Genomic DNA, 24,241 nt, shown 5'->3' on the forward strand with positions numbered 1-24,241 from the left:
GCCTGCCCCAGGAACACAGGGAAGAGGCTCTGAATTGTATCTGGGATTTAAGTTCTTAAAGGGACAGGACCCAGCCCGAACAGCAGTGACAGTTTCCATAACCAAAGTGACAAGGAAGTGACAGGTTTCAGCTGACATCTCTTCCCTGCAGTGGCTACCTGGGTGTTAGCGGTGGATCAACATGGCAGAGCCGGAAGCAGGTACTGGAAACTGAAACTGTGTTGAATTGTGTCTCTCTTCTCCAAAAAAAAGCTACCCTGAAGTCCTAACCCCCAGTGCCTCCGGATGTGGCCTTACTTGGAAATAGGGTCATTGCAGGTGTCATTAGTTAAGATGAGGTCACACTTGGGTGGGGCAGTTCTCATCCGATGTGACTGCTGTCCTTGCCAGAAGATGGACAAGTGAAGGCAGGGACAGAGATTGGTGTCAGATGGCTACACGCCAAGGGACCTCCAGGAAGTGGGAAGAAGCAAGGAAGGATTCCACCCCCCACCACCGGCCCGGCCTTCAGAGACAGTGCAGCCTGGCCAGCACCTTGACTTTGCACTTCCAGCCTGGAAGAGAATACGTTTGGGTTAAGTCGCCCGGTTTGTGGTGCTTGGTTATGGCAGGAAATGTTCACCGGCTGTTCCGTGGGTTTTGTCCCACCCCCTTCACCAGTGAGGCCCCCTTTCCTAGCCCGGCTACACACGTTTCTTTGCGCCAATGGGATGAACTTGGCTTGGCTGCACTCAGCCTGCAAGGATGGAGGCAGGCCTGTTCAAGCAGAGGGCTCTTCCTCTGGGGCTGGAGAGCTTTGGGGTGGAAAGCTGTCACTGAGAAAGTCGCAGAATGCACATTTCCCTCCCAGGTGGATTATCCATTGCAAAGGAATTCATATCCATCATGGGGCTCTCTGTAGGTCCACTGGGTTAGCCTCATCTAGAAAAGGGAGCCCTTGAAAGATGCGGAGAGGGTCAGCATGACCTACAGAGCAGACATCAGATCCCCGACATCATGGATTGTGAAGTCCCGAGCCCTCCCCCAGATCTCTGCAGATTCCAGCAGCGGCCTCCTCTGCCCACACCCCACTTCCGTCTCTGCCCTTTGTCTACAACTCTGTCGCACTGATTCTGACACAAAGCTCAGTTCTTCCTCCAGTTTCTGTGCAAATGCACAGACGTTGAGTGCCTCTGTGAATTTAGAAGTTGCACCCAAAGGTCTGGGTGGAAATCCCAGGGAGTGCTCTTTGTGACCACCCAGTCTCCCCTCATCTCCCTGGCCCCACCCATTCTCCCGCCTCCTCTCTCCCCATCATTAGAGTAACTGTCAGATTCATCCCCCATCCTCCGTGCAACAGTCCTGCCCACGCCCAAGGTCCCTGTAGCTTTCCCAGCAAGAAGCACTTGACAGAAGAGATGTGTTTTGTCAAACAAACCCAGTTTCCTTTTTAAGTGGAATTCAGGTCCCACCTAAATATTTATGTATGTGTTTCTTGTGTTATTTCCGAAGACCAGAGGGAAAGGCTCTCTCAAGAAAAAAAGAACTTGATGCTCCGTCTTTGAGACTCCAGAAAAGGGGAGGGGAGTCCTGGGCCGACTATACGTCCTCTCTCGGCCAGCGTGAGTGGGAGCAAACGCAGTGCCCGGGGAACAATCATTTTAAAGAGGCTGAGAAGGGGGCCAGGTCTCTGGGACCCAACCAGAAGTTAGAAAGGAGGAAAGCCAGCCTGGTTCCTAAGACCAGGAAGACTCTGGGGACCCTCAGTAAGGAACTCAGCCCACCCAGGCTGGGTCCACCTGGCCTCCCGCACACTGTCTGATGGGGCTCTCTTGCCCCTTCCCTGGAAATCAAAGGGTGGTACCCAGGGTCCTGGACCCAGGCAGGGCCCCGCCTCCCTGGCCCAGGGGCGATGCTGACACAGAAACAACATGGCCAAGAACACCAAACCCATAACACTTTCAATATACTTTATTAAAAAGTTTCTTTGTATAAATTTCCTAAAATTTTTAAAATTAAAATTAAACCCCCCTGCACAAAAAAAAAAAATTAAAACACACACACAACATTAGAGGAATGCCAGAAATGTTCTCTGTGATGATTTTCTTTTCATTCTTTAATTGAGGCATGGTCCCACGACAGTGCACAAAGATTAAGGGATTTTGCTTCCTTCTAACTTCTAGATCGTCTGTTAGAAGCTTTAGAAAAAGAAAACCAGCTAGAAATCTAATCCAGGAAATCAGGGGACGAGGGAATGAAAGGCTGGACTCTGGTTTATCCTCCATACACAGGCTTTCCATCTAAAGTCATGCTTAATTAAGAGGGAAAAAGATGAAACAAGCAGAAGCATACAGAGTAACTGTGAAATTTGGGGTTATTTTCTAGACCTTACACTTGCCTGAAGCAGGCATCAGGTGAAACTCCAGAAGGAATTTGAGTTTATAGGACTGTTCACATAAACACCAGCAGTGGATAACTGTTACACAACGTTCAAAGTATACAATATAACTGCCTGGAGACAGAGAGCGTTGGGTCCACAGACACATTTAGCACCATATTGATAGGTCATGCGGCAGACGGGTCCTCCCAAGTCTGAGTGTAAATCAAAGCATGAAATGGTACAAAGTGCGCGGGAATCTATACCCAGAGCTTCTACAGAGACGACTTGCCATGGCTGCCTCCTTCTGCTTCAAGAGGTATGTGTCACCGGTGGGCCACGCTTAGGTCTCCATCGCAGCGATGACTCCGGGGTTGACAGGCACTGGGCGTGGATGGAGGGGCGGCAGGTGAGGGCGGGAGGGAAGAGGAGGGGAGAAGCCACATTACGGACCCAAAAGGACACTGTGTTTCACATGAAAATGATCCCATGGCCTCTGGCTTTCATCACCAATCTCACCTTTCAGCTCAGCTCCTACAATGGTTCTCCCAGAGCTTCTTGGCCTGGGGTTTGGGGCTGTCTGTACCATTTGAGCCCACTCTCTCTCGGCTGGCATCACCTTCCTGGCCTTAAGCACACCCAACTCTCCCATCTGGCACTGGCCTCGGGCTGTCTGTGAAGCTGTTCTGATTTTATTACCAATCACGCTGGCCGGTGTGATGGACGGCCCCGGGGTCAATGTTGTTAGAGGAAGCAAAATTATTTCAAGATGAATAGACCATATAGGGGCTCTTTATCTGTGGTGGTGTCTATAATTGCTCATTATATTATTTTCCCAATCACCATGTTTGTTGCAATATTTTATGAATAACAGAAACTTAGTAACATTTCTGAAGAGTGAGGAGTGGTCGGCCACACGTTTCCTCACCGGCAAAAATACAAGGACTTTTTAGGAAATTCTAAAACTCAGAAAGCAGCTGTCATGTGTTTTACCTGAATACCTGCCTCATCTGAAGACACGGTGTGTCTCCTTTTTCAAACCTGTCATAGTCACTGTGATTCAAATGTCTTTGGGAGGTGAATTGCTGGCCTGGAGCGCTCATCCTATTTGGGAAAACCACCAGCACAAAAGCAGAATCACTTACCAGGAGCGCAGACCTTTTCACATTCTTTCTGCGAATTAAATCTGTTTTCGTTTCCACCGCAACCTCCGTACCAGAACCTCGCACAGCTTTTAGTCTTCGAATCATAGTACCACTTTAAAATAAATTTCCTGCAAGTCCCTTCTTCTTTTTGTAACTGACATATATCTTGAATAACAAGATGAGAAAAAAGTGTCAGTTAGAACATGCACGCTACCGGGCTCCCAGCTCCAGGGCGGAAGGTCTAGTCACCGTGCTGTCAGAGGGGAACTTCACGACCTCCTCACACCTGTGTCCTTACTGTCACGTGGACACGAGGCTCTCAGCTTTGAGAGCACTAAACACAATCGCATCGATGAAAGGACTTCAAAAAGTGCACTCAGAGCCCCACGTGGTAGCAATTATTCCTGGGTAATTTGAGATGAACTGTGTTTTCCCCTTTCCAATCACTGGGTCAGTTACTCTCCAAATCCCTCAACGCTAAATCTGTGAAGAAGTAACCAGATTCTAAAACACTGGAGTTTTCTACTCGTTGGCAAAATAGCAATTAAGTTTTGTCACAATGTAGTCAAAAATAAGGCTGCCCATTTCCCAACAAGCCAAGAAGATTAAAAATAAAAGTCAAAGTGGACCGGGGGAGGGTAGAGTTCAGTGGTAGGGTGTGTGCCTAGCATGTGTCAAGGTCCTGGGTTCGATCCCCAGCACCTCCACTAGAGATAAATCAATAAATTTTGTAAAGCCCCAATTACCCCCCCTCCTAAAAAATTTTAAAAATTAAAGAAAATTAAAAGTCAAAGTGGAAAAAGGAGATCCTTTATGAGTGTGCGCACGCAGATGCGTGTGTCTGTGTCTGTGTGTACCGCCTGCTGCCTTGCTGACTGGCCAAACTGAACAAGTAAAAAGAAGTGCTAACTCTGATGTAAAATTCATGGCAGCGAAAATCTCACACAGCAGAGCTATTCTGAAGACAGAGAAGCATTCTTTGTCCAGTTAAGGAAGTTTATGTTTTAAATCATGCTTCTGATGTAGCCCAGCTGCAGAGTAAAAGCTACGTTCTCCACAATGCCTGGAAAGAACGGTTTACAGCCCTCACACAGTGAAGCTGCTGTTTACAGAGCTCTCTGGCAAACTCCAGATTGTGCTGGGAAAGAGACGCGTTCACGGCGACCGCTATCTGAAAGTCTGAAATGGTAGAACGAAACCCCCAGAGTGGGCAACGCTCCGTGTTTACGAGTAACTACCGTGCATGGCTCACCAGCCCTCCCCACGCGGGGCTGGCGCCTCCGGGCGCCTTTGGGCCAGCTGCGTGGGTGGCAGGGGTGCTTAGCGTCTGCAGTGCTGGTTGGCACTGGGGAATAAAAGGAGAATCTGGCTCTTGGGGTAGAAAAGCCAAGCTCGGTCATCCATAAGGGGCCAGACTCACAGGCACAGGCCTGAGGCTCAGAATTGGTCTAAATCGCTGGCCTTGGGGAGGCCGTCACCCACGCACGAGGAAGGTGGCCCCACAACTACAACATCTCCTAGTTGCAGACCCTCTCTGAGGCCCAGGAAGCCAGCAGTGCTACCAAGAGCCTTTGAAGACCCAATAAAGCCAGGATAAAATGATGGCAATTTACAAAAACAACTTTCTTCCTCCCTCCCAAATAGGCCGACAACTGAGGGAGGCGCTGGGCTTTGACGTCGCCATGGAGGTGCTGAGCAAGGCAAGCTCACTCAACCACCAAAGCAGACCCCTTGTGCACCGGTGGGCCCCCCGTTAGCATGAGACCCAGACCAAGGGGTTGCCGCCCCCTGTCCCCTTTCTTCCCCAGAGCATCCCCCAGTGGCCTGTGTTTGTTCCAGGTGCACTCTGTCCTGGCCATCCGTGTTGAGCTCTCTGCTCCCTTCTCCCCTGTGCTCTTCTGAAGAGACAGGAGAAGGCTCCGCAGACCCAGGACGCCCAGCCTGGAGGCAGCCCTACAGCGGAGCACAGCTCCCTGGCTGGCTTTTCCAGTTGCCTGTGATCTTCAGCATAACTCTCCAGGACCCAACTAGTGCTCTCGCATTTTATCTCCTTTATCCCAGGGGGAGTCACTGCCAAGACCTGTAAGGTCTGCTCATGGAACATAAGGGCGCCATTACATGGGGAACCAAGAGAAACACACTAAGCAGGGCCTCACGCTATTCAAAGACAAAAGCCTGGACTCTCCGCTTTCAAAGCATCACAGCGGGAGGTTTTCTGCTCTTAAGAAGACTCACAGTTTTAAACGCCCATCATTTTGATTCCTGAGACACCTGCAGGCTGGACTCGCCTGAGCTATGTCTACAGATGCTAAAACGACTGTTTCAAGGTCCAAGAAATTAAAATGTCCTGTAGCCCAAAGAGGGGTGGCTGGACCTCGGTGAGTTTTCCCAAGAACAAGTCTTTGGACTTGACAGTTGTACACGTTTCCCTCCAGAAGGAGTTTGCCCTTTGGGTCCGGCCTGGGGGAGTCTGGAGGCCTTGACCCAAGGGGAGCGTCTGGCTGTGGATTCGACGCTTTTCTCTTCCTTATGCTGGGGACCCAGCGGGAGCCTAAGAGGCCACGGGGAGGACATTATCAGTAACCTTTCCTGGTCCATGTTTGCCTAGAATTATAATGTAAGTAAGCTTCATTTTAAAAGAAAGGCTCGAGAGGTTGCCTTATTCGGATCTCCACCTGGTGAGACTTCCTGGTGGAACAGTGACTGGTCCCCAGTGAGCGTCCAAACACCAGAGGAAACTGATGTAGGCGTGATGTCTGGAAAACCCTGTCTGGGGAATCCCGTGTCCAGAAGCCGCAGGAGCCAACGTAGGACGTCCTAGAATAACAGCCACGTGGTGGAAGACACCCAGAGAAACAAGGCCTGTGCTTATGTGTGTGTGTGTGTGTGTCCGTCCACATGTCACGTTCATGGAAAAAACCAGGCAGGACACACCCTGGGTCCTTGACGGTGGTCGTCGGGGGCTGTCAGTGCTGTGACTGTAAGAGTCACCCTCTTCTCACATTTTTCTGTTTGTGCTGAATTCCTCACAAATGAATATCTATTATTTTATTACTAGGAAAGACAATTACTATTTGAAAGTGAAAGCATGTTGAATTGGAAACGCTTGCTTTTGTTACAGTTGGAGATTCTCTGCTGTCTAAAAGCAGCATTTCAAAGGCGTCAGCTCTGACACTTCCCAGTGAGCTATCAGTGCGTAAGCGCTTTCCTAAGCGAAGCTGTGGGGGCCAAGCGGCAAGCGTTTGCGCCACAGTGTAGGTGCGTGCAAGTATGTTCCTCGTCAGATTAATGGTTTCAAAACAAGAAAAAGGTTCACTGCCTTGGGACCAGACATGGGTGACAGGGTTTAAGTGCTTCCAAACCTCAGAAGCAGGTACAATTGGCCTGAATGAGAAAACCTTTCCTGTGTCCACAGTTTTAAGTATGTATGGGCTCCAAACGTACCAAGGAAATTTATTTGTATTTTTAACATTATTTTAAATGTAATTGTGGCTCTTTTGGATCTTGACCAATAGATTTTATTTCATAAAACTTTTATAGTTTAATGAAAAAAAAAAGCCAAATGCCCTTGGAGACGCAGCATGACCCACGCACGGCAGCTGGCTGAGCTGCGTCCTCACGCAGCGATAAACACACAGCCCTGAAGGTGGCTGTGTCTTTTCAGCCAAGTCGAGAAAATATTTGTGGCTATTTAATTTACCTCAACTGGTGGGGTTAAGTTAGTTCTTTAAATTATTATTAACATAAAGTCATATATTTTCCCCATCACATTATTTTATGCCACCCGACGTGAACTGTTCATGGGAGAACACAGCCAAACAAATAGTGTGTTCCATCACATCTAAGATATCTTATCTGTACCATGCACTGCTGTCGTCTGTTCCATCAAATAAGAAAAAATGCTGCCAATAAGCCATGACATGGCATCAACTTCAAGTTAACATTTCAAGTCCCGAAGGACTGCGCTGGGGACACCGTACATCTCAGGATCGATAAAGTAAGCAAAACACTGGAGGACGCATTTCTGATAGAGCTGAGCTGAGTGACTGACCCGGAGATGCCCGCTCAGACAAAATGTCATTTCTACAGATTGCTAATTTCTAGAAAAAGTTGGAAAAAAAAAAAAAAAGAATGGCACACACTTTGTTATTTCAGCTGTCTTCTGCATTGAAACATTTCTTCACACACAGGTAGGCCAATAATTTAAAATTTGTTTTGTAATATTGTAAAAAAGCATATTTGCTGAGTTAGATTTTTTTTGGACGTTTAAAAACTTCAGAAAGTCTTAGCTTTACTAATCACATGCAAAGAAAATATCTACCCAAGGCTTCTTTAGCCAAAAATGAGAAGGAGGAGGAGAGAGGAGATGATAAAAACCTAAAAGCAACATTAGCAACTTCGCAGCACCCTCAGGACCGGCAGTAACAAAGCATGCTGCGGGCCCGCCTGGCACGGTGATGCTTTTCCAAAACTGTGGTGATAATCACAGAAAGATCCATTCAGCTGCTGCTAATGCCGCTCACAGGCAGCAGACACATCCCAGAAACATGGGCGGGACTCCTGCAGATGCTGAGGAGAGCAAAAAGTAGGGCGGGATTTTTTTTCCCCACAGAGTTTCTTTTGTTTTGTGGAGGAAAATACAAGTATTAACCATTTAAAATGGAATCGCGTAGAACTGCAAAGTCTGGAACCTTGAATGGTTAATGATGCCAGGGTCTGCTCACCAGCCTCCACCTCAAGTTGAGCTCTTACTGCCGCACCTCACGCTCCACGCCCAGCAGGGCCAGCCTCATGTGGGGGACAGAGACTCCCCTCGCTAGACTGTCCTCTCATTACATGCCTCTATCCAATTTCTGTTCAAGAAGTATCTACTAAATGTGAGTTGCAAAACAAGCAAATGTTAGCATACGCCAATGAAAACACAGGGATTCGAACTGCTCAGTCTTCTCCCCCCTCACTGGATGCCATGGACCAGAGACCTATTCATTTCACAGGGCTTTTGCCTGCAAATTCTTGCATAAATTCAGACACTGGTTACCATGGTTCCTAAATCCAAAGTGGCAAACAAAATTTGACAAATGACAAAATTTGGTTCCTTGAGATGGACTCAAAACCCCCAGTACATCTTTTATTCATGGAGGTAAAAAGGCAAGGAAAAGTATGTCGCATTGAACACTGAGAAAGGAACACCTCTCTGCAGGCCCAAACCGTGTTTCTAACGAATTGGTGCTGCGTTAAAATAAAATGAGAAATTAAACTGCATTCACGTCCACATATAAAAGCTACTTTTAAATTTTATTTTACCTGAATTTTCTAGAAAATACCTCTTTGGAGAAACAATGCACATTGTGGCAGCTGATACTTGGATGCTAAATATATGCACCTACTGAGTAAGAATAGTTACTATATTTTTTAAAGTTATTTAATAAACAACGTTTGGTAGTCACGCCTCCTGTTTCTGTCTGCAGAAACACGAATATCATTAAAATGCTTTACCCCCGGGGAAAATTCCTAAGGTGCTTTAATTATGGGGGAGGGGAGGGGGGAGGTGGGGACGGAGGGGGAACCGACTTTCCTCTCCTGATTCTGTTTACCCATTTTGAATTTACACATTTTAAAGTAAACATCCAATGAATTTAATTCGAGAAGAGCTTTCAAAATGGGGTGTGTGTTTGTGTGCGCACCCCATATGTTCCCTGAGCAAATACTTAGCAAGCGACTTCTTCAAGCAAAGCACTATTTTGTTATTTGCAGGCTAGAGATCAATTATGCAGAACGTTGCTCTTAAGAGAAACGAGTTGTTTATATCTTCATGCTGACTTGAATCACCAGATGGGAAACACGCGCGCACACACACACGCGCGTGTGAAAGTGTGAGAAAACATCAAGTCCTGGGTTTGAGAGTTCTCTACTGATCAAAATAAAGCAGGAGGGTTTTTGATCTTCTGTATCTCACTCTTCCTTGTCGCCCTGAAAAACACTCAAGCCCCAATTTCAAAACCTCTTTTCTCTCCGTCACATGAAGAGAAGAGACGGAAGGGCTGAAGGTCCGATTGAAAACACCTTCCTACTTAAAAGCCTGTGTCTCAGTCTGAAAAAACAGCCCAGCCAGATTCTTATTTAAAGATCATGTTGTTTATGTTGACTGAACGCTGCTTATATATTCGTATCCCTTCTGGACCACACGTGAGAGAACCAGAGACGCCCCCCGAACCTCACCAGGTCATTTTACTCCTAGTCGTTTTCTGTCAGTGAAGCACCAAAGTTGCTAGAAACTTTACCTTTCCCACACTCTGTGAGGTGCGGAGTTACCGATGAGCGGGAAACAGTATGCACTGATTCCAGGGACCCTGAAGTCAGACTGTCGTTGGTCCTGACCCGGGTCTTTGGTGAAATCCATGTGGTTTCTCTGAGCCCAAGCCCCGCGCTGGGCGGCCTCAGGGCAGGGGACAGAGGCTCAGCCATGGCCCTTTAATTATGAGCAGAAATCAACGGGGTTGAGACCGAAGTTTTCTTCTCCATCCCAAACCATCACACCACATCCTCTCTTCCCTTTTGTGAAGTTTGAGTTGAAAATCATAGCATTAAAAGTCTTTATAAAAATATTTTTACACAATCCCTAAGAAGTTAAAACCTCACTACCCAGCCTACCATGAACTCCTGAATCATTCCCATGAATTTGTATCAAAAGGCGGGGATTCCTTTTTTCTCTGTCAATTCTTCCCCTGGAAAGGCCACAGGAGTTTGAAAAAGGCACACGGCTGTCTCTAACATAGACGCTTCCTGACGCGGTTTCCAAAAGCAAGCTGTTTTAAACCATTCTGCAGCTCTGTAAGTGGTTGGTTTATGGATGTTATTACACATCTGTGTGTGAAACAGTTTCACAACTCCTGCCTCAACTTCACTACCTTCTTTCCAGTAACTTCTGGTGCCACATGTCAGTCTGGGTTGTGGCTGAATTAAGGGAAGACAGATAGACAGACAGACAGATGCAGATGTGCAGATGTAGATGTTCATACAAACACACGCACATGGATGTAGGGAAAGTCCACTGATGGAATAAAGTGCTGTGCTAGCCATGGAGACGGTTCCCTTCAGAAGCAACTCAAAGAACCAGGAGCCCTCTGTGCCCAAGTGGCCCCAGAGAGACGGGCTGTGGAGCCAGAAACCTCCCACTTCCACTTAAACGCAGCTGAGCCAGTGCGGACTCCAGAAAGGGTGAGATGGAGAAACAAGTATTATCCTAAAACTTACGATGGCAAGAGTAAGATGGGGCCCCTTCACCAGCAGCTCAAAAACTGATGTGCTGGTGCTTCTGACAGTGCAGTGCGTATGAAGAAAACACAGCTGCTTTCCAACCTGCGGGAAGCAGCGAGGCGCTCAGCCCATGTCCCTTATCACACCCCTTTACGGAAATAAACGTTGTAAAGAGATCTGCCTTCCTCCTCCCCGCTGTGGCCAATATCTCACAGAGCAGTCAGTCGGCTCCATTAGGGGAAACCTTTTGCTCTGAGGTCTATAAAACAACAACGTATCTAAATAACCACGGGGCTTTTGACTTTGGATATTGGTACCAGTGTCTCCTCTTAAGCAACGCACACCGACTATTTCATCAACCGGTTTCTCACGGATCAACAATCGTAGCTCATGTTCCGCTGACTGAGAGATTACAGGTCTCCCAGAGCTCCGCCGCCCAGGCACAAAAGCGGCTGCCAGTTCCAGTGACATGTCTAAGCTGCCACTGATTTAACAAAAAATGTGCACATACTGGGGCTCAGGCACGGGGAGAAGGGTAGGACAGACTGAGCCAGGGTGTGTGCTTAGGAAATTGGGACCGGGACATCGATCCCATGGGTCCCTTCCAAACCCACATATTTCATGGAGTCCAGTCTGAGTTGTCTTGTGATCCTCTAAGCAATTTTTTATTAGATTAAATCACTGGGTGGATGAAACCCTACTCTTTGCTGCATCACAGACCACAAACCAACTCTAATCCCAAAACGAGGCACAGGGGACATGACTAAGGGCCACGAGAACTCCCGGCCACAGCCGCTCTCGTCCCACTGCTTCTGCGCGCCTGGTGACAGGCGAGGCGAGTCCCACCTGGAACCTGGGCCGCGCAGAGCCAGCCGGGGGCCTTCTCCGCCGAGCCCGGCTGGTCTGAGGATCAGAGCCCCAGCAGACGACTGAGCACAAGACTGCCAGGGCTCCCAGCCCCCCGAGAGGACGCTCTCCTAGTGCTGCCGGTGCGCCCGGCGGCTCCACAACTCACCTGCTTCACCCCCAGCCAACGGGTCTCTGCTCACCAGGAGGTTGATGGTGGAACTGGACGCCGGCTTCACTGTCTGCGGAGGTGACGGCTGAGTTTTCTCTAGAGAAGGAAGAGACATGCAACTAGCAGGCAGCCCCGGAAGGGAAGGGCCTGGGAACCCGGGGCTGGGGGCCTGCCTGGGTCACGCTGCACACAAGGCAGGGCCACCGGAAGCCGGAGAGCCAGGAGGTGTCTCTCACCCCGCGCGCCTGTGGCCTGCACCGCCAAGTCCTGTCAGCAAGGAAACGGAGGAATCTCAACTTGAACAAATCCACTCATTTCCTGCAAAACCTTTCTGCTTCCATCCAAGAAAACAGCGCCCTGGGGTCATAGGGTCTTTGGACTCCTAACCTCAGGGATTGCGTGGTGACTGACGGGAACCCCCTTTCCTCAGCCACAGCTCCTCTTCGGTCTGAAGAACGCTGGCCTGGCCCAGCGATGAGACCGCCCCCAGCCCGGCCCGCGCCCCGGGGGCAGCAGGGGTCAAGGCGAACTGCAGTGGGAGGGGGAGGGGAGGGTGGGGAGGGGGTAGGGAGGGGGCGTCAAGGACTTAGAAGAGGCGGGATGAGCGACTAAGGGAGACCTGGAAGCAGGCCTCAGGGCAGCGGAGGAGCCCCGGGCCAGCACAGCGGAGGGCAGAGCCCGAGCGGGTGGACCAGGGGAGGGAAGTGCTGATGGCCTTCCTACAGTGGCTGCGGACGTCCCGCGGCCCCTGGGACACTGAGACCTAATGGACTCCTCAGCTACTCCCAAAGCCGCCAGTGACGCCGCAGTGTTTTCTGTTCAGTGAACATGGAACACGCTTCTGACACAGGGACGCGGGGAGCAGCTGAGACCCACTGGTTGCGTGGGTATATTTCCTCCTCCCAGCATAGGGGCTGCGCTCAGGCCAGATGGCTCTGGTGTTTCCTCCGTAAAGGAGCCAGGACCCCAGAGGCAGGGCAACAGTTCACTAGGAACCCCACTTTCCATTTTGCTAATTTATAAAGTCAGGTGCAACCAGCGCACCCAGGACTTTGACTTAACCTTGTTGCTGATTCAGAACAAGGTCAGTGAATAAGAATCATCCGTTTTCTGCCCCCGTTTATATCCCACACAGAGACAGGTGCCAGCTTTCCTTAAACTGACCGCGCACTTACTTGTACTGAAGCTGCCTTGGTAGGTGGCTCTGACCTGAGACCTCAGGTAGCAGACGACCGTCACGTGGTACGTCTGCCCGGCAAGCAGACCCCCGATGACACGGTCCGTGGCCGTGAGGTTCTGCCTCAGAACCAGGGACTGGTCGTGGGCCGAGGTGACGATGAGGTCATAAAAATAAGCACTGGGGGGCTCGGGCCTCTCCCACTGGAGTCTGGCGCTGTTCTCTGTGACCTCGGACACCTGGACCTCTCGGGGTGCCTTAACTGGAAGACAGAGCAGAACAGAATGAGAAAAACCAAAACCCTCAGTGACTGCAACACGCAGGTCAGAGATGAAGTCTCACAGCGATGTGTCAGCAGACAGCTGATCCGAAATTCAGGTGAGGCGGGGAACTCATTTCTCGTTCAAGGTCCTAAGAAATGCCGATGTGGTGCCTACCGGCCGACGTGAAACATGAAACTCACAGTGATCGAAACTCTGCTTATTCATCAGCAAGGTATCTACCTACTTTTTTTTTTCTATTGAAAATATCTCTCATTAAGGAGATATTTTGAAAACACATGGTCCAGGGTGCTAATCTGAAGTGTTCAAATACTAAATGAGCCCCGTAGCTTAAAACCTGTTGAATATACATCATGAAACGTCAGGGCATGACGTAAGATTTTTTTAAAGGAAACTCTGCTTTCTCTGTGTTCATAAAATGAAGACAATTGCCTCTTTTTCATAAGCACGAACATCCTGCCTTCGCTCTTCTGTGTGGTTTGTGGCTCTACAGACTCTTCTAGCGTCTTGAGATAAAGATAAAATAGCACACTCCCCTGAAGCCAGCCTCTCCCCAGCCCCTGCCCGGAATCTAACTCGGCCTGGAACTTGTCCTCCCCAGGCGCACGTGGTTCAGTTTGTTTAGTGTTAAATTACACCCCCCCAATATTGCCACAGCACGAGGCTCGGGACCCTCATCCTGGGGCCTGTGCTCCCAGCAGGGGTGACGTCTGCAATTACAAAGCTCCACCCAGACCTTCCGGGATCATCCTTAGGGAGGTGGGTCTGGCCCCAGACCCCAAGCAAAGAAACCTCTGCTTCTGCCTGAGAGCCTAACGACAGGCTCTTTCTTTCTCTCTCACTCCCTCGACGGGGTCTAAACCCTCGTCCACTTAAAACTCATCCTTTTAGCTTAAGACAGGGCATTTCCAGGAGAGACGGCTGGTGGTGGCTGTCTGCTGCCATCGCAGAGAGAATGAGCCGTTCTGCGCTCACCCCAACGCAGGCTGGGGCGGTCAGAGTGGGAGGGCGGAGGCAGCAGACGCTGGGGGCCCACTTCACCGGCTCTTTGCAGGGAGCTCACCAGCCCCGCGGCGGGGAAGAGGAAGATTGCTTCCTAACATAGAAAAAGAGCAGTGGTTTGGCAATTCCATGCTCAAACCAGCACCTTCCAAAATACATCCCCTAGATGGCAAATCCCAGCTCAAGGACTGTGTTTGGACTGCTTGGTAAACAGGCTCCGAGGGACAGGCCCGGGACACAGTAAATGAGGACGTCATGAGTCGGTGGCTTTCTTACCCACGGACTTAGCAGTGGCCGGCTTGGCAGCAGCTGATTTAGCTACGAGAGGCCTAGGGGCCTCAGGCTTGGCAAGCCCAGGTCTGGCAGCGGCAGGGGGTCTGACTGAAGCTGGCTTTCCTGCTGCGGGCTTCGCTGCCACCACCGCAGGTCTGACAGTGGCCGTCTTCGCAGCCTCGGGCTTGGCGGCCACGAGCTTAGAGGCCTCGGGCTTGGGGGCCACAGGCCTAGTGGCTTCAGGCTTGGTGGCCATGGGCTTACTGGCCTCAGGCTTGGCGGCCACCGGCTTAGTGGTCTCGAGCTTGGTGGTCGCGGGCTTGGTGGCCTCAGGCTTGGTGGCCACGGGTTTGATGGCCTCCGGCTTTGCAGCCTCAGATTTCCCAGCCATGGGTCTTTCGGCCACGGGTCTCACGGAGGCTGGCTTTGAGGCCGGCAGGTTGACAACAGCTACTGGTTTTGTGGTGGTGGTCTCTGGTTCTGCAGTGGTCACTGGCTTCGTTGTGGTCACTGGTTTGGACGTAGGACTTGAGGTAACATTATTTGGAACACTTCTGTTAAAACATATTAAATATTATTTCAATTTGTACATGTTTTTGCCCCTGCCTAAAATAGACAAAGGCATAACTCCGTGTGCTGTGCAAAATTTGCTGCCCCACCAAGATGCATGCAGGAGCTTTCACATAGCACATATAATATTGCGCATGTTAAATTCTTTCTTTTTAAGGTCTGTGCCACAGAAAGGTATTGAACAGCATATAAAAATAAATTTATTAAAAATGAAGCCTCTATTGTACTATAAATATACCTGACACCTTACTTTCAGTTCATAAAATAAAAGCAAGGAGAGAGTAAAGAAACAAAAATAAATAATGTGTTAATATTTATTATTGACACTAATAAGTAGTAAAAGTTAAATAATATTTGAATAATGCTCTGATTATAAAAATTGACCAACTGAAACACACACATCCAAAATGAAGTAAAATCTGTTAAGAGCTACCTTCATTATAATAAAGTATCCACTCAACAAAATTCTGTGTTGAGCTGGAAAATTATGAAGTCGACATACGCTCCCTCCCAGGGCTTGCTGTGTTTGTACTGTAACTGGTGTGTGGGGGGTTCTTTTTCCCACAAGCTCTTGATTTATTGCGAATCCCTGAGGAGAGCACTGGCGTAACCAGCAGGCACGCGGCACAGGCCCACCTGTGTTCGCGCCTCGCCCTGAGGTGAGCATTTCAGTCATTGTTGTATAGGTGTGTCAGGCTGTACACACACTGTGTGCAGTGTATTTTCAAGTTGACATCATAAAACTTCAAATACTATACGTTGTTTGGTTCATTCTGTTTTCCCACAGTTAAGCCAATTTTAGAGAATGTTCAAGAGAAATTATAAAGATAATAAAAGGCAAGAAAGATGGAACCAGTGAGCCTGGATCAAGCAGGCTAGCCGCACAGCACCAGACGAGGGGCACGGCCGCCTGGGGAGGGTTTCCAGCTTGCTGGGCTGAGACATGAAGCCTTCCCTCTGGGGACCCAAGAGGCGGGAGACGGAAGCGTGCGCGGTAGGAAGAGGCGGGCCTCCTTTCCCCACCTGGACGTCAGCCAGGAGAGAGCCAGCTCGTCACTGTTCAAGGGTCATTCAAATCGGCTTTGCATCTGGATGCAGCCGTCAGAACCCCCGCCGCCCGCAAAGCGTGACACTCTATGGCTTTCACTTGAGCAGCACAAATTGCTGGCACATTGCCTGAGCTCAGTCTCTGCCACCATGTCCCCCTTGTCCAGCCTTCTGGCACACGGCCACACTGCCCTCCTCTCTGCTCCTGGAGTTGGCATCAAAGGTGGCACTGGACATAAGGCCACTGAGCGTGTGCCAGGCGGCCAGCATCACCGTGGGCACTGCAGCCCTTCCCCCCGTCCCCTGGTGCTCTCAGCGGTCTTCCTAGGAGAACACGCACGTTGCCTCGTCACCACCACCACCTGTGCTATCACAGCATCCATCATTTTAGGAAGATTCAGAGTCCACTTCTGCTTAGTGTGCCCAGTCCTTCTATATGAAATCATTTCACACCAGTTCAGTAGACTGTTCAGGCATATGGCCCCAATGGCCCACCTCTGTGTCCCACACCCTTTACAAACACGATGTGGCTGGCACTCCCAACAAGTCCAGCTCCCCACTCTTGAATCCAGCTAGGCTGGCTTCAGACATGCTTTGGCCAATAGAACACGGCAGAAGTAAGTGTGCGCCAACTCTAGCCTAGACTGCACGAGGCCTTGCACACATCCACCTTCTCTCATGGACCCCTGCCCAGTCTCCTTGCGCACAAACCCAGGCTCGCCTCCGGAGAATGAGAGCCCACAGAGAGCAGAGATGAGCCATCCATGTAAAGCCATCCTGGACCACAGTCCACAGTTGACCAGTAGCTGACCACAAATATGTCAGTGAGCTCAGCAGAGCCCACAAGAACTGCCCAGCTGAACCCAAGTAGAAACAGATACCCCACAGAATTGCAAATTAAATTAATAGTTGTTGTGTTGATCCACTATGTTTCAGGTAGCTTGTTACACAGCAAAAGCTAACAGATGCAACAGATTCTTTGAAAAGAGTGGCCCATCTGATCTTTGGGAAGTCATGCTGTCTGGATTCCAACATCCTCACCCCATAACATTAGGCACTGGTTGGTTGGAGGACCCCTGCCGTCCCTCTAGCACTAGAATTTCTGAGACAATTATTATGATCACTTACACTTGTTTGTGACCAAACTTCACAAGATTCTTTGCCTGTTGGTCCCCTTGGAACCAATCACACTGTTTCCTGATATCTGGGGACAGATAAAAAGCGTTTTTACCTAGAGAAAAACAGAGAGAAAAGTATTTTAAGGGCATATAAATCACATACAAATTAAAATTAATCTGCTAGTGAGTTAAATGCATCGCATAGCAGGCAGCCTATAAAAATTTGTTGAATTAATTAATCCTTCCAGACAACTTAAGCCCAGTGATTTAAGACATTAAGTACAATGGTACTTGATCCATAAGACATCTTCAGCCAATAACTTCCATTTGGCAATATTTGGGTAATTAGGTTAAAGGTACTTACTCAGTGTGACAGGGAGACAGGAAGAGAAGAAAAATCAAGTGCAGAGTTTAACAGGCTCCAAACTCCTGAACACCAAATTATAATCCAATTACTTTTAGCACTTTCTCAGTGCTGTTTAACAACGCTTTTGTTTTTAACCTTCTGTGGACAGTCATCGTGGCCCTGCATGAACATGCTGGCCCACCTCTGCTTTATATTATTTTCCTTAAAACTTTGGAGGGAGGGGGCAGTTCATCCTTTATAAATCTCCCTCATTTGTCCAATACTTTCCTGTGCTGACTCTGGAGAAAGTGGTGGCCGATGATACACCTTCTCCGGGACGTGTGGTGTCCTGGGACCACAGACCCACAAAGGGCTGACCAACAGGCCATGGAACAGCTGTGGTGAGGCCAGTACCAGGTTAAAGAAGAGCAGGCCCTGGGTGTGGGGACCATCCACAGTGAACAGGGCAACTGGGGGTAATCTTTGAAGATGAAGGTGGATTTGCTGCTAAAGCAAGGGGGTGGAGAACATTTCCAGGAGGCAGAGCCATGTGGGTAAAGGTCCAGAGGTTTCAAGCCTGGGGTTGGTGGCTAAGCCCAGACCAACGGTGCCTTCTGGAAGCCTCCCTGATGCCCCATCAGGGCACACTTCAGTATGACGCACCAGCACGTTATGTCGTGCATAATAAATGTGCACTTGACCCCTTTGCCCACCTAGACTGGAAACTCCCAGGCACACAGCATGGCTGGGAGGTCCCTGGCCAAGTTTGGCTGAATAAACGAGTGAACAAGGACAGGACTCCCGTCTGTGTCTACTGCCAACCCCGGCTCCTCACAGTGTGTCTGGGACGTGGTGGGAATGAACAGGCCAAGGTCAGCACAGCAGCTGTGGCCCCCATGCCCGTGGCCCCCACGCCCGTGGCCCCCACGCCCGCGGCCCCCACGCCCGCGGCCCTGCCCCGGGAGCCGAGTGCACCAGGACTCACTGCTGACGAAGGAGGGCAGCAGCCTCCCGAAGCGCAGCAGCGGCTCCTCGTTGAGCTCGGTCGACTTGTCCACGAGTTTGAAGAAGACGTCGTTCGGCTCGCTGGCGAAACCATACACCTCCTTGCTGTTCACCTTCCTCCCGATGCCCAGGATCACGAAGAAGTACCCCTTGCACTTGGCCTGCAAGATGGCTCTCTGGGCCGCCTCCAGCTGCTGCTTCGGCACCTCGCCCGTCAGCATCAGGACCACGATCTTCAGGTCCCGGGGGTTGGGTGCGCTTTCAAAGACGTTCTCGACAGTGTAGTCGATGGCGCTGCCCAGGGCCCTGGTCCCCTGCAGCTGGGTCATCCTGCTGCTGAGAAAGGCCACCAGCTTCTCCTTGGAGCTGTAGTCCGTCAGGGAGAACTCCACCTTCACGGGCGGCACGCTGGCGTTGCCCGCGGACTCGTAGGGCGCGTGCTGCACGACCGCCACCCTGGCAAAGTGCTGGGAGGCCTTGGGGTCTGGGCTCACGTCCAGCTGTCTGACCAGGTACCCTATGTACTTCTTCATCTCGTTGAACTGGAACGGCGTGGTGGACTCAGAGCTATCTAAGATGAAAGCCATGTCGATGTCCACATCGCTGCCCGCTGCTCTCCGGTCCCTGAAGGCAGGCTTCCAGCTGCCAAATCCACAGGAGGGGTCGATGTTGCAGATGTCTGGAAAGAAGCATGGTGGCCCATTTACTCTGTGACTCCCGCAGCGAGACACTGCACATCAGTTCACAGGAGTCGGGGGCAATGAGAATGGTCACATCGTATAGAAAGCGATTTACACCTTGCTGACATCGCTGGGGCCACGTCTCAGTTTTCATCACCCAGCACTTACTAGAGGAAACAGGTCAGTAAGCTAAAATCTGTGTTAGTATCCTACACCATCGGCAGAGAGGGAGGGAGGAGAAGAGAGAAGAAGGGGAGGTGGGATGGTGGGAGGGGAGAGGGGAGGGAGGAAGAGAAGAGGAGAAAAGGAAAGAATTTTTTTACTTCTTTGCCACTCCTTGAAGGAATGTGTTCCAGAAAGTCATAGCCAAATAAATTCTGGGCTCCAAGGTCAAAACACAAGCAGAGCCCACTTTCTCCCTTATTACCTAGAAATCTAGTCACTCCCCTATCAAAGAGAAGCTGTTCTGGGGAGCCCACTTTAAGTGTGGAAACTGCTTATGCAGTATTTACAGGGGTAAATACAAGGCTCTGTGAATCCTCATTTAACTCAGGCTCATCGTACACATGACGCTTGTCCCCTCAAACGTCTCTCTGTGGACGGTATGCTGCACAGTCGCAGCTGGACAGATCTGCCTCCTGGAGCAGCACCTCACCCAAGCAGACGTGACAAGTCAGGACGTTCTTCAGGAAGTCCGTGAGGTCTCCCGTCGCGGGCAGGACAAGCGCATGCCCCACTGCCGTGTTGTTGATCTGGTTTAAACAAGAGGAAATGCTCAGCGGGAGTACACATGGTAAGTAACCATGTGAAAGTACAGCTAACGAATGCATTAGAGTCGCATCAATAAAATAAATCCCCCCAAAAGATCAGTATCTTCTCATTTTCTTAGAAGAGGCATTAGGAGGGAAGGCACTGATTATAATAGGAAAACGTATGCCTTCTTCCAACGAGTGAGCTGGAGTTGAAACCCCACTCCTGCGCCTTCTGCCAGACCTGAAGCAAAACTATTTAACTTCTCTGGGGTTCAGTTTCCTCAGCCGCAAGATGGAGATAACGGTAAATTCCCAATGAAGTTACTCGGAGGATGAAATCAGATAACGTAGGTAACGCGAGTGGTGTGGCCTCTAGCAAACAGCGGAGACCTAAATGTTGCGTTATTTATAGCAATAATAATAGCAACTAGCAAATGTTGGCCCCACCCCTCTCCCACCTTCCCAGGTCTAAAAAGGGGTGTAACCACCGAGCAAGTCAGGAAATCACTTCCAGAAGATTCAAAAGGTCCTGCCCTCCACAGAGCCCGGGACACCATCACTGATTATTCCTTCAGTGAATGATTAAATTGCATGAATGAATGAATGATTAACTTTTTGAACTTGCTGAAACTATTCTGTCAAGAAAGACGCATGCTCCTGGGTCACCGAGCGCTCACAAGGGGAGGCATACACCCGTGAGCTCCTTACAGAAGCATTCGGCTGGTAGCCCAAGCCGGAGAGCCAAGCCCAGCGCTCAAACTGGCCTGCAGTTGGCAGAATAAACCCTGAGAGACAGCGGCAGTGATCCGACTGTCTCTTGCTGCCAGGGCAGCGGTAAAGCCATAGAACATCCAGTTTGGGAGGCAGGACATTAGGGACCATCTCGCCCCCGCCCCCTCCGCCGCCTCTTTCGTCTGTAACAGGGGAGAAGTCTGCGACACAGAAGGGGAGTGACGTGGCCATGCTAATTTCAGCAGCTTAACGCTAGAAGGTGGCTGGACTGGGACTGGAGCCCAGACCCCCTCACGGCTGGTCCTCAGCCTGCTGCTCTCCCTCCCGCCCAGCATCCACCCGTGTGGACAGCTCAGTGAACATTAATAGATTCATTAACCAATTATTACACATATTACCGTGACCATTAAATAAGTCATTGAAGCAAATGACAAAAATGCACTTCACTGCTTCACCCACTGAAGCTAAGCACTTCCTTGCCATTTGCTTCAAAGTCCTGTCTAATTGTTGGACTTCTCAGCCTGGCTGAGAAATGCTTGACAGGGCCACAGTTCGGGTGCTGGGCTCGCTGATGTTTGGAGGACCTCCCTAGGAGACGGTGGGTCTCCAGGGTCAACCTGGGAGAGTCTCCACCACGATGCGAGGAGGGACCTGGTGGGGATGAGTCACGGGCATCTGGATGCCCATCCAGGGCCGGAGCCATCAGGCTGCTCTGGAAATCTCACAAGTGAGATTCTCAGTCAGTTCAGAGCCACCTGGAAGCTTTGAGAGGCTCCGTGGGTGGGGTGGGGGTGGAATTGGGACACAGGTGTGGCTGAACATCCTCTCAGAGCCCAAGATGCAGCAAGAGTGGTGCAGACGCCCGGAGCACAGACCTGCAGGGCGTTCAGCAGCGGGCGGTCCTCCTGGTTCGTGAGGAACAGGGGCGTGATCCCAGCATCTGAGAGCTTGAGCATGGCCTCCCGGAGCTGCGGGGATGCCCTCGTGGGTTTGTTGCTGAAGAAAACGGCCACCTTCCTCATAAGGAATCCATTCCGCACTCGCTTAAACGTGTTTCTGGCCACGAAGGATATGGCTGTTTCCAGGCTCTGCTGCTTGGACGTCAGGGCCACCTGCAGGTTCTTAATCTTGTCCAGGAGGACAGACTTCTTCTTGGAGTCGGCAAAGCGGATCTCCGTGGTCACCTCATTGTTGTAGGTGACCACGGCCACACGGGCCCCCCGTGGGCAGTTGCTCTCGGCGATGGTCAGGTCGCCCACGATCTTTAAGACCACATCCCTCATCCGGCTGAACGTGTCCTGGGTGACCCCCTCCGATGTGTCCAAGGCAAAGGCCAGCTCGGTCGGGAAGACAGGGCACTCCAGGGGCCCTGTGGGAAGTGGGGAGTTTCATAGACAAACTACTTACTGGAAAAGGACCTCGTTCCTTCCGCAGGAGAAAGCCGAACGACTGAACCGACTTACCGTAGCAGCAAGCTAGAAGACAAACAAAGAGGAGCGTGAAAGCCGGGTCTACCCAGCGGGAATTCCAGGTGTGAGAACAAAGAGGCGTCGCAGACAGGAAATCGTGTACTTACGGCATTTATCCTTGATGTTCTGCACCAGGGCACATTGCTTAAAAAGGAAAGGAAAGAAGATGTGAGGAGAGTGGGCAGACGGCTCCCAGGGCAAGGGCTCATGCAGCACACATGCAACTTACGTCCACCGAGTCGCCTCTGGGGCCTTTGTATCCCTGCAAAACAGGAACGGGAGGCTGAGAGCCCGCAGACGCCAGGGCGCGGGGCTCCCCACAGACGCGCAGGGCGCCTGGACCCCACAGACACGTGACAGAGGAACAAGACGGGCCCCCCGCCCCGGCCTTGCTGGTTCCCAGGCTCTCCCTGTACGTCTGACTTGGCTGCTCAAAGAGCAAGAGACAGAAGGCTCTGAGGACAGCAGTGCTTCCCCCGTAAGGAGAGTAGCCCCACGCCCTGGAAACTGGGAAGCTCGTCACTGATCAACATAAATCACACATCTGAGCTTGAGTCTAAACCCTGCTTCTCCTGTGAGAAGAGCTTCCTTTCGCCTGCTGGCCTCCCGCCTCCTGTGGCAGGAGGGACACCCAGGAGCCACTTAGCTACCCTGTGGGCTCCAGGTCTAAAGCGTCCTGGCTGATTTCCACTCTGTGGATACACCCGTGGCTGCCCTTGGCATCTCATCCCAGTGTGTGGCGCCTGAGGGTCATGCAGGCGCCTCCTGGGCAGGCGAGCATCTTTCCATCGGGCTGCCCTGCCCGGCTCCCGCTGCAGCCGGCTAACCATCTCCGCTAAAGCCTTCCCTCGCTTAAACACCTGGCTCTGCCTTCTCCCCCTGGGCCTGACAGTCTAAGCCTTTAACCACTCCTCCTAAGGGTGATTCTCCATTTCCTGGGTTAGCTTTTCCATTCTTTCCTGAACCTCATCAACTTCAACGTAAGGAGATAATACAGGGAAAAAAAGCCAAGCCAGAAAGCAAAGACCTTCGTAATGAAGAGGTGTGGAAGGACTGCAGAAGCACCCAGGCAGCAGGGGCAGAAGTCAGGTTTAAGCCATGAATCGGCAGCTCCCTTGGGGGTTTTGTAGACCAAAGAGAGCAACCCCCAAACCGCCGTCTGCCGCACTGTACCCCTTCCACAAGATGCAATTGGGAGGTATTAAAATTTGTTCTCTTTCATTCGTCCTCTACACAAACCTCAAACAAACCTACACCAGGAATTTGTAAAGGCAAATTTCGATACACCCTAGGTGACACAGAGTTCCACGTGAAACCTGCTTTAACAGTTTCTCGTTACTCTAAATCTCCAAAGCTCTTTTCTCTACTGAGGTATCAGAAGGGAAGTGTTTTTAAAAAATACAAAAACAAAACAAACAACAATGATGACAAATGCAGACACCTCCTCTGTGAAGGAAGGAGGTGGAAGTTTTCAGGGACTACGTGAAAGGCTCCAGCCCTCGGGCAGCTTGCCGGGAAGCAGGTAAGTACTTACAGCTGGTCCTGGGTACCCAGGGTCTCCCTTCTGTCCGGCGATGCCCGGAGGTCCTGAGTTTCCCTAGAAGGCACAACAAATACGGCTGAGCTGTGAGAAGACGGAAACTTCTCAGCTCCTGCAGGAGGAAGCGTGGCGAAGGCGGCTTCCTCCCCCGTCTCCGGGAGAAGTCTCGTACTTTGAGCTTAAGCATCTCTGCAATTCAGGAATACGGACAAGTGGCCCCAACAAAACGGACGCATGCCTCCCACACCTATGTTCAAGGTAAGATCCTCCCCTGAGAACCTTTAATCAGTCTCCTCTGGATGCATAAGAATCAGTAGCTGACAATTAACTAGCTCACCCTGGGACGTGGACGGCCAAGCCAGTGTTTTAAAGCTCTACCTTGAGTAGTAGAGGGTCAAGTCTGAATGCCCTCACTGAGCAAACTGACAGGATAACTACGATGACCTTAACTATATCTTAAGCTAAAAATGACT

At 50.6% G+C, this 24,241-nt stretch overlaps 1 protein-coding gene across 9 annotated transcripts in view; it reads right to left on the minus strand.

Moving 5' to 3' along the window:
• Positions 1–1,932: 1,932 nt before the first annotated feature.
• COL6A3 (collagen type VI alpha 3 chain) overlaps positions 1,933–24,241 on the minus strand; it is an 81,154-nt gene continuing 58,845 nt past the window's right edge. For 8 of the 9 annotated variants that reach the window (XM_072961899.1, XM_072961902.1, XM_072961904.1 and 5 more), the window contains 13 exons: positions 23,763–23,825; positions 22,458–22,490; positions 22,336–22,372; positions 22,223–22,234; positions 21,635–22,128; positions 19,931–20,027; positions 18,576–19,274; positions 17,255–17,357; positions 14,513–15,063; positions 12,952–13,215; positions 11,774–11,872; positions 3,502–3,666; positions 1,933–2,740 (listed from right to left, as the gene is read on the minus strand). In XM_072961899.1, coding sequence (XP_072818000.1) covers positions 2,700–2,740; positions 3,502–3,666; positions 11,774–11,872; positions 12,952–13,215; positions 14,513–15,063; positions 17,255–17,357; positions 18,576–19,274; positions 19,931–20,027; positions 21,635–22,128; positions 22,223–22,234; positions 22,336–22,372; positions 22,458–22,490; positions 23,763–23,825 — 2,658 coding nt within the window. In that variant the 3' untranslated portion in view covers positions 1,933–2,699. The remainder of the gene's footprint in view (positions 2,741–3,501; positions 3,667–11,773; positions 11,873–12,951; positions 13,216–14,512; positions 15,064–17,254; positions 17,358–18,575; positions 19,275–19,930; positions 20,028–21,634; positions 22,129–22,222; positions 22,235–22,335; positions 22,373–22,457; positions 22,491–23,762; positions 23,826–24,241) is intronic. The other variant, XM_072961898.1, reaches the window with a different exon arrangement.

Source organism: Vicugna pacos, chromosome 5, assembly GCF_048564905.1.
Source record: "Vicugna pacos chromosome 5, VicPac4, whole genome shotgun sequence".
In the NCBI taxonomy this organism is placed as follows: Eukaryota; Metazoa; Chordata; class Mammalia; order Artiodactyla; family Camelidae; genus Vicugna; species Vicugna pacos.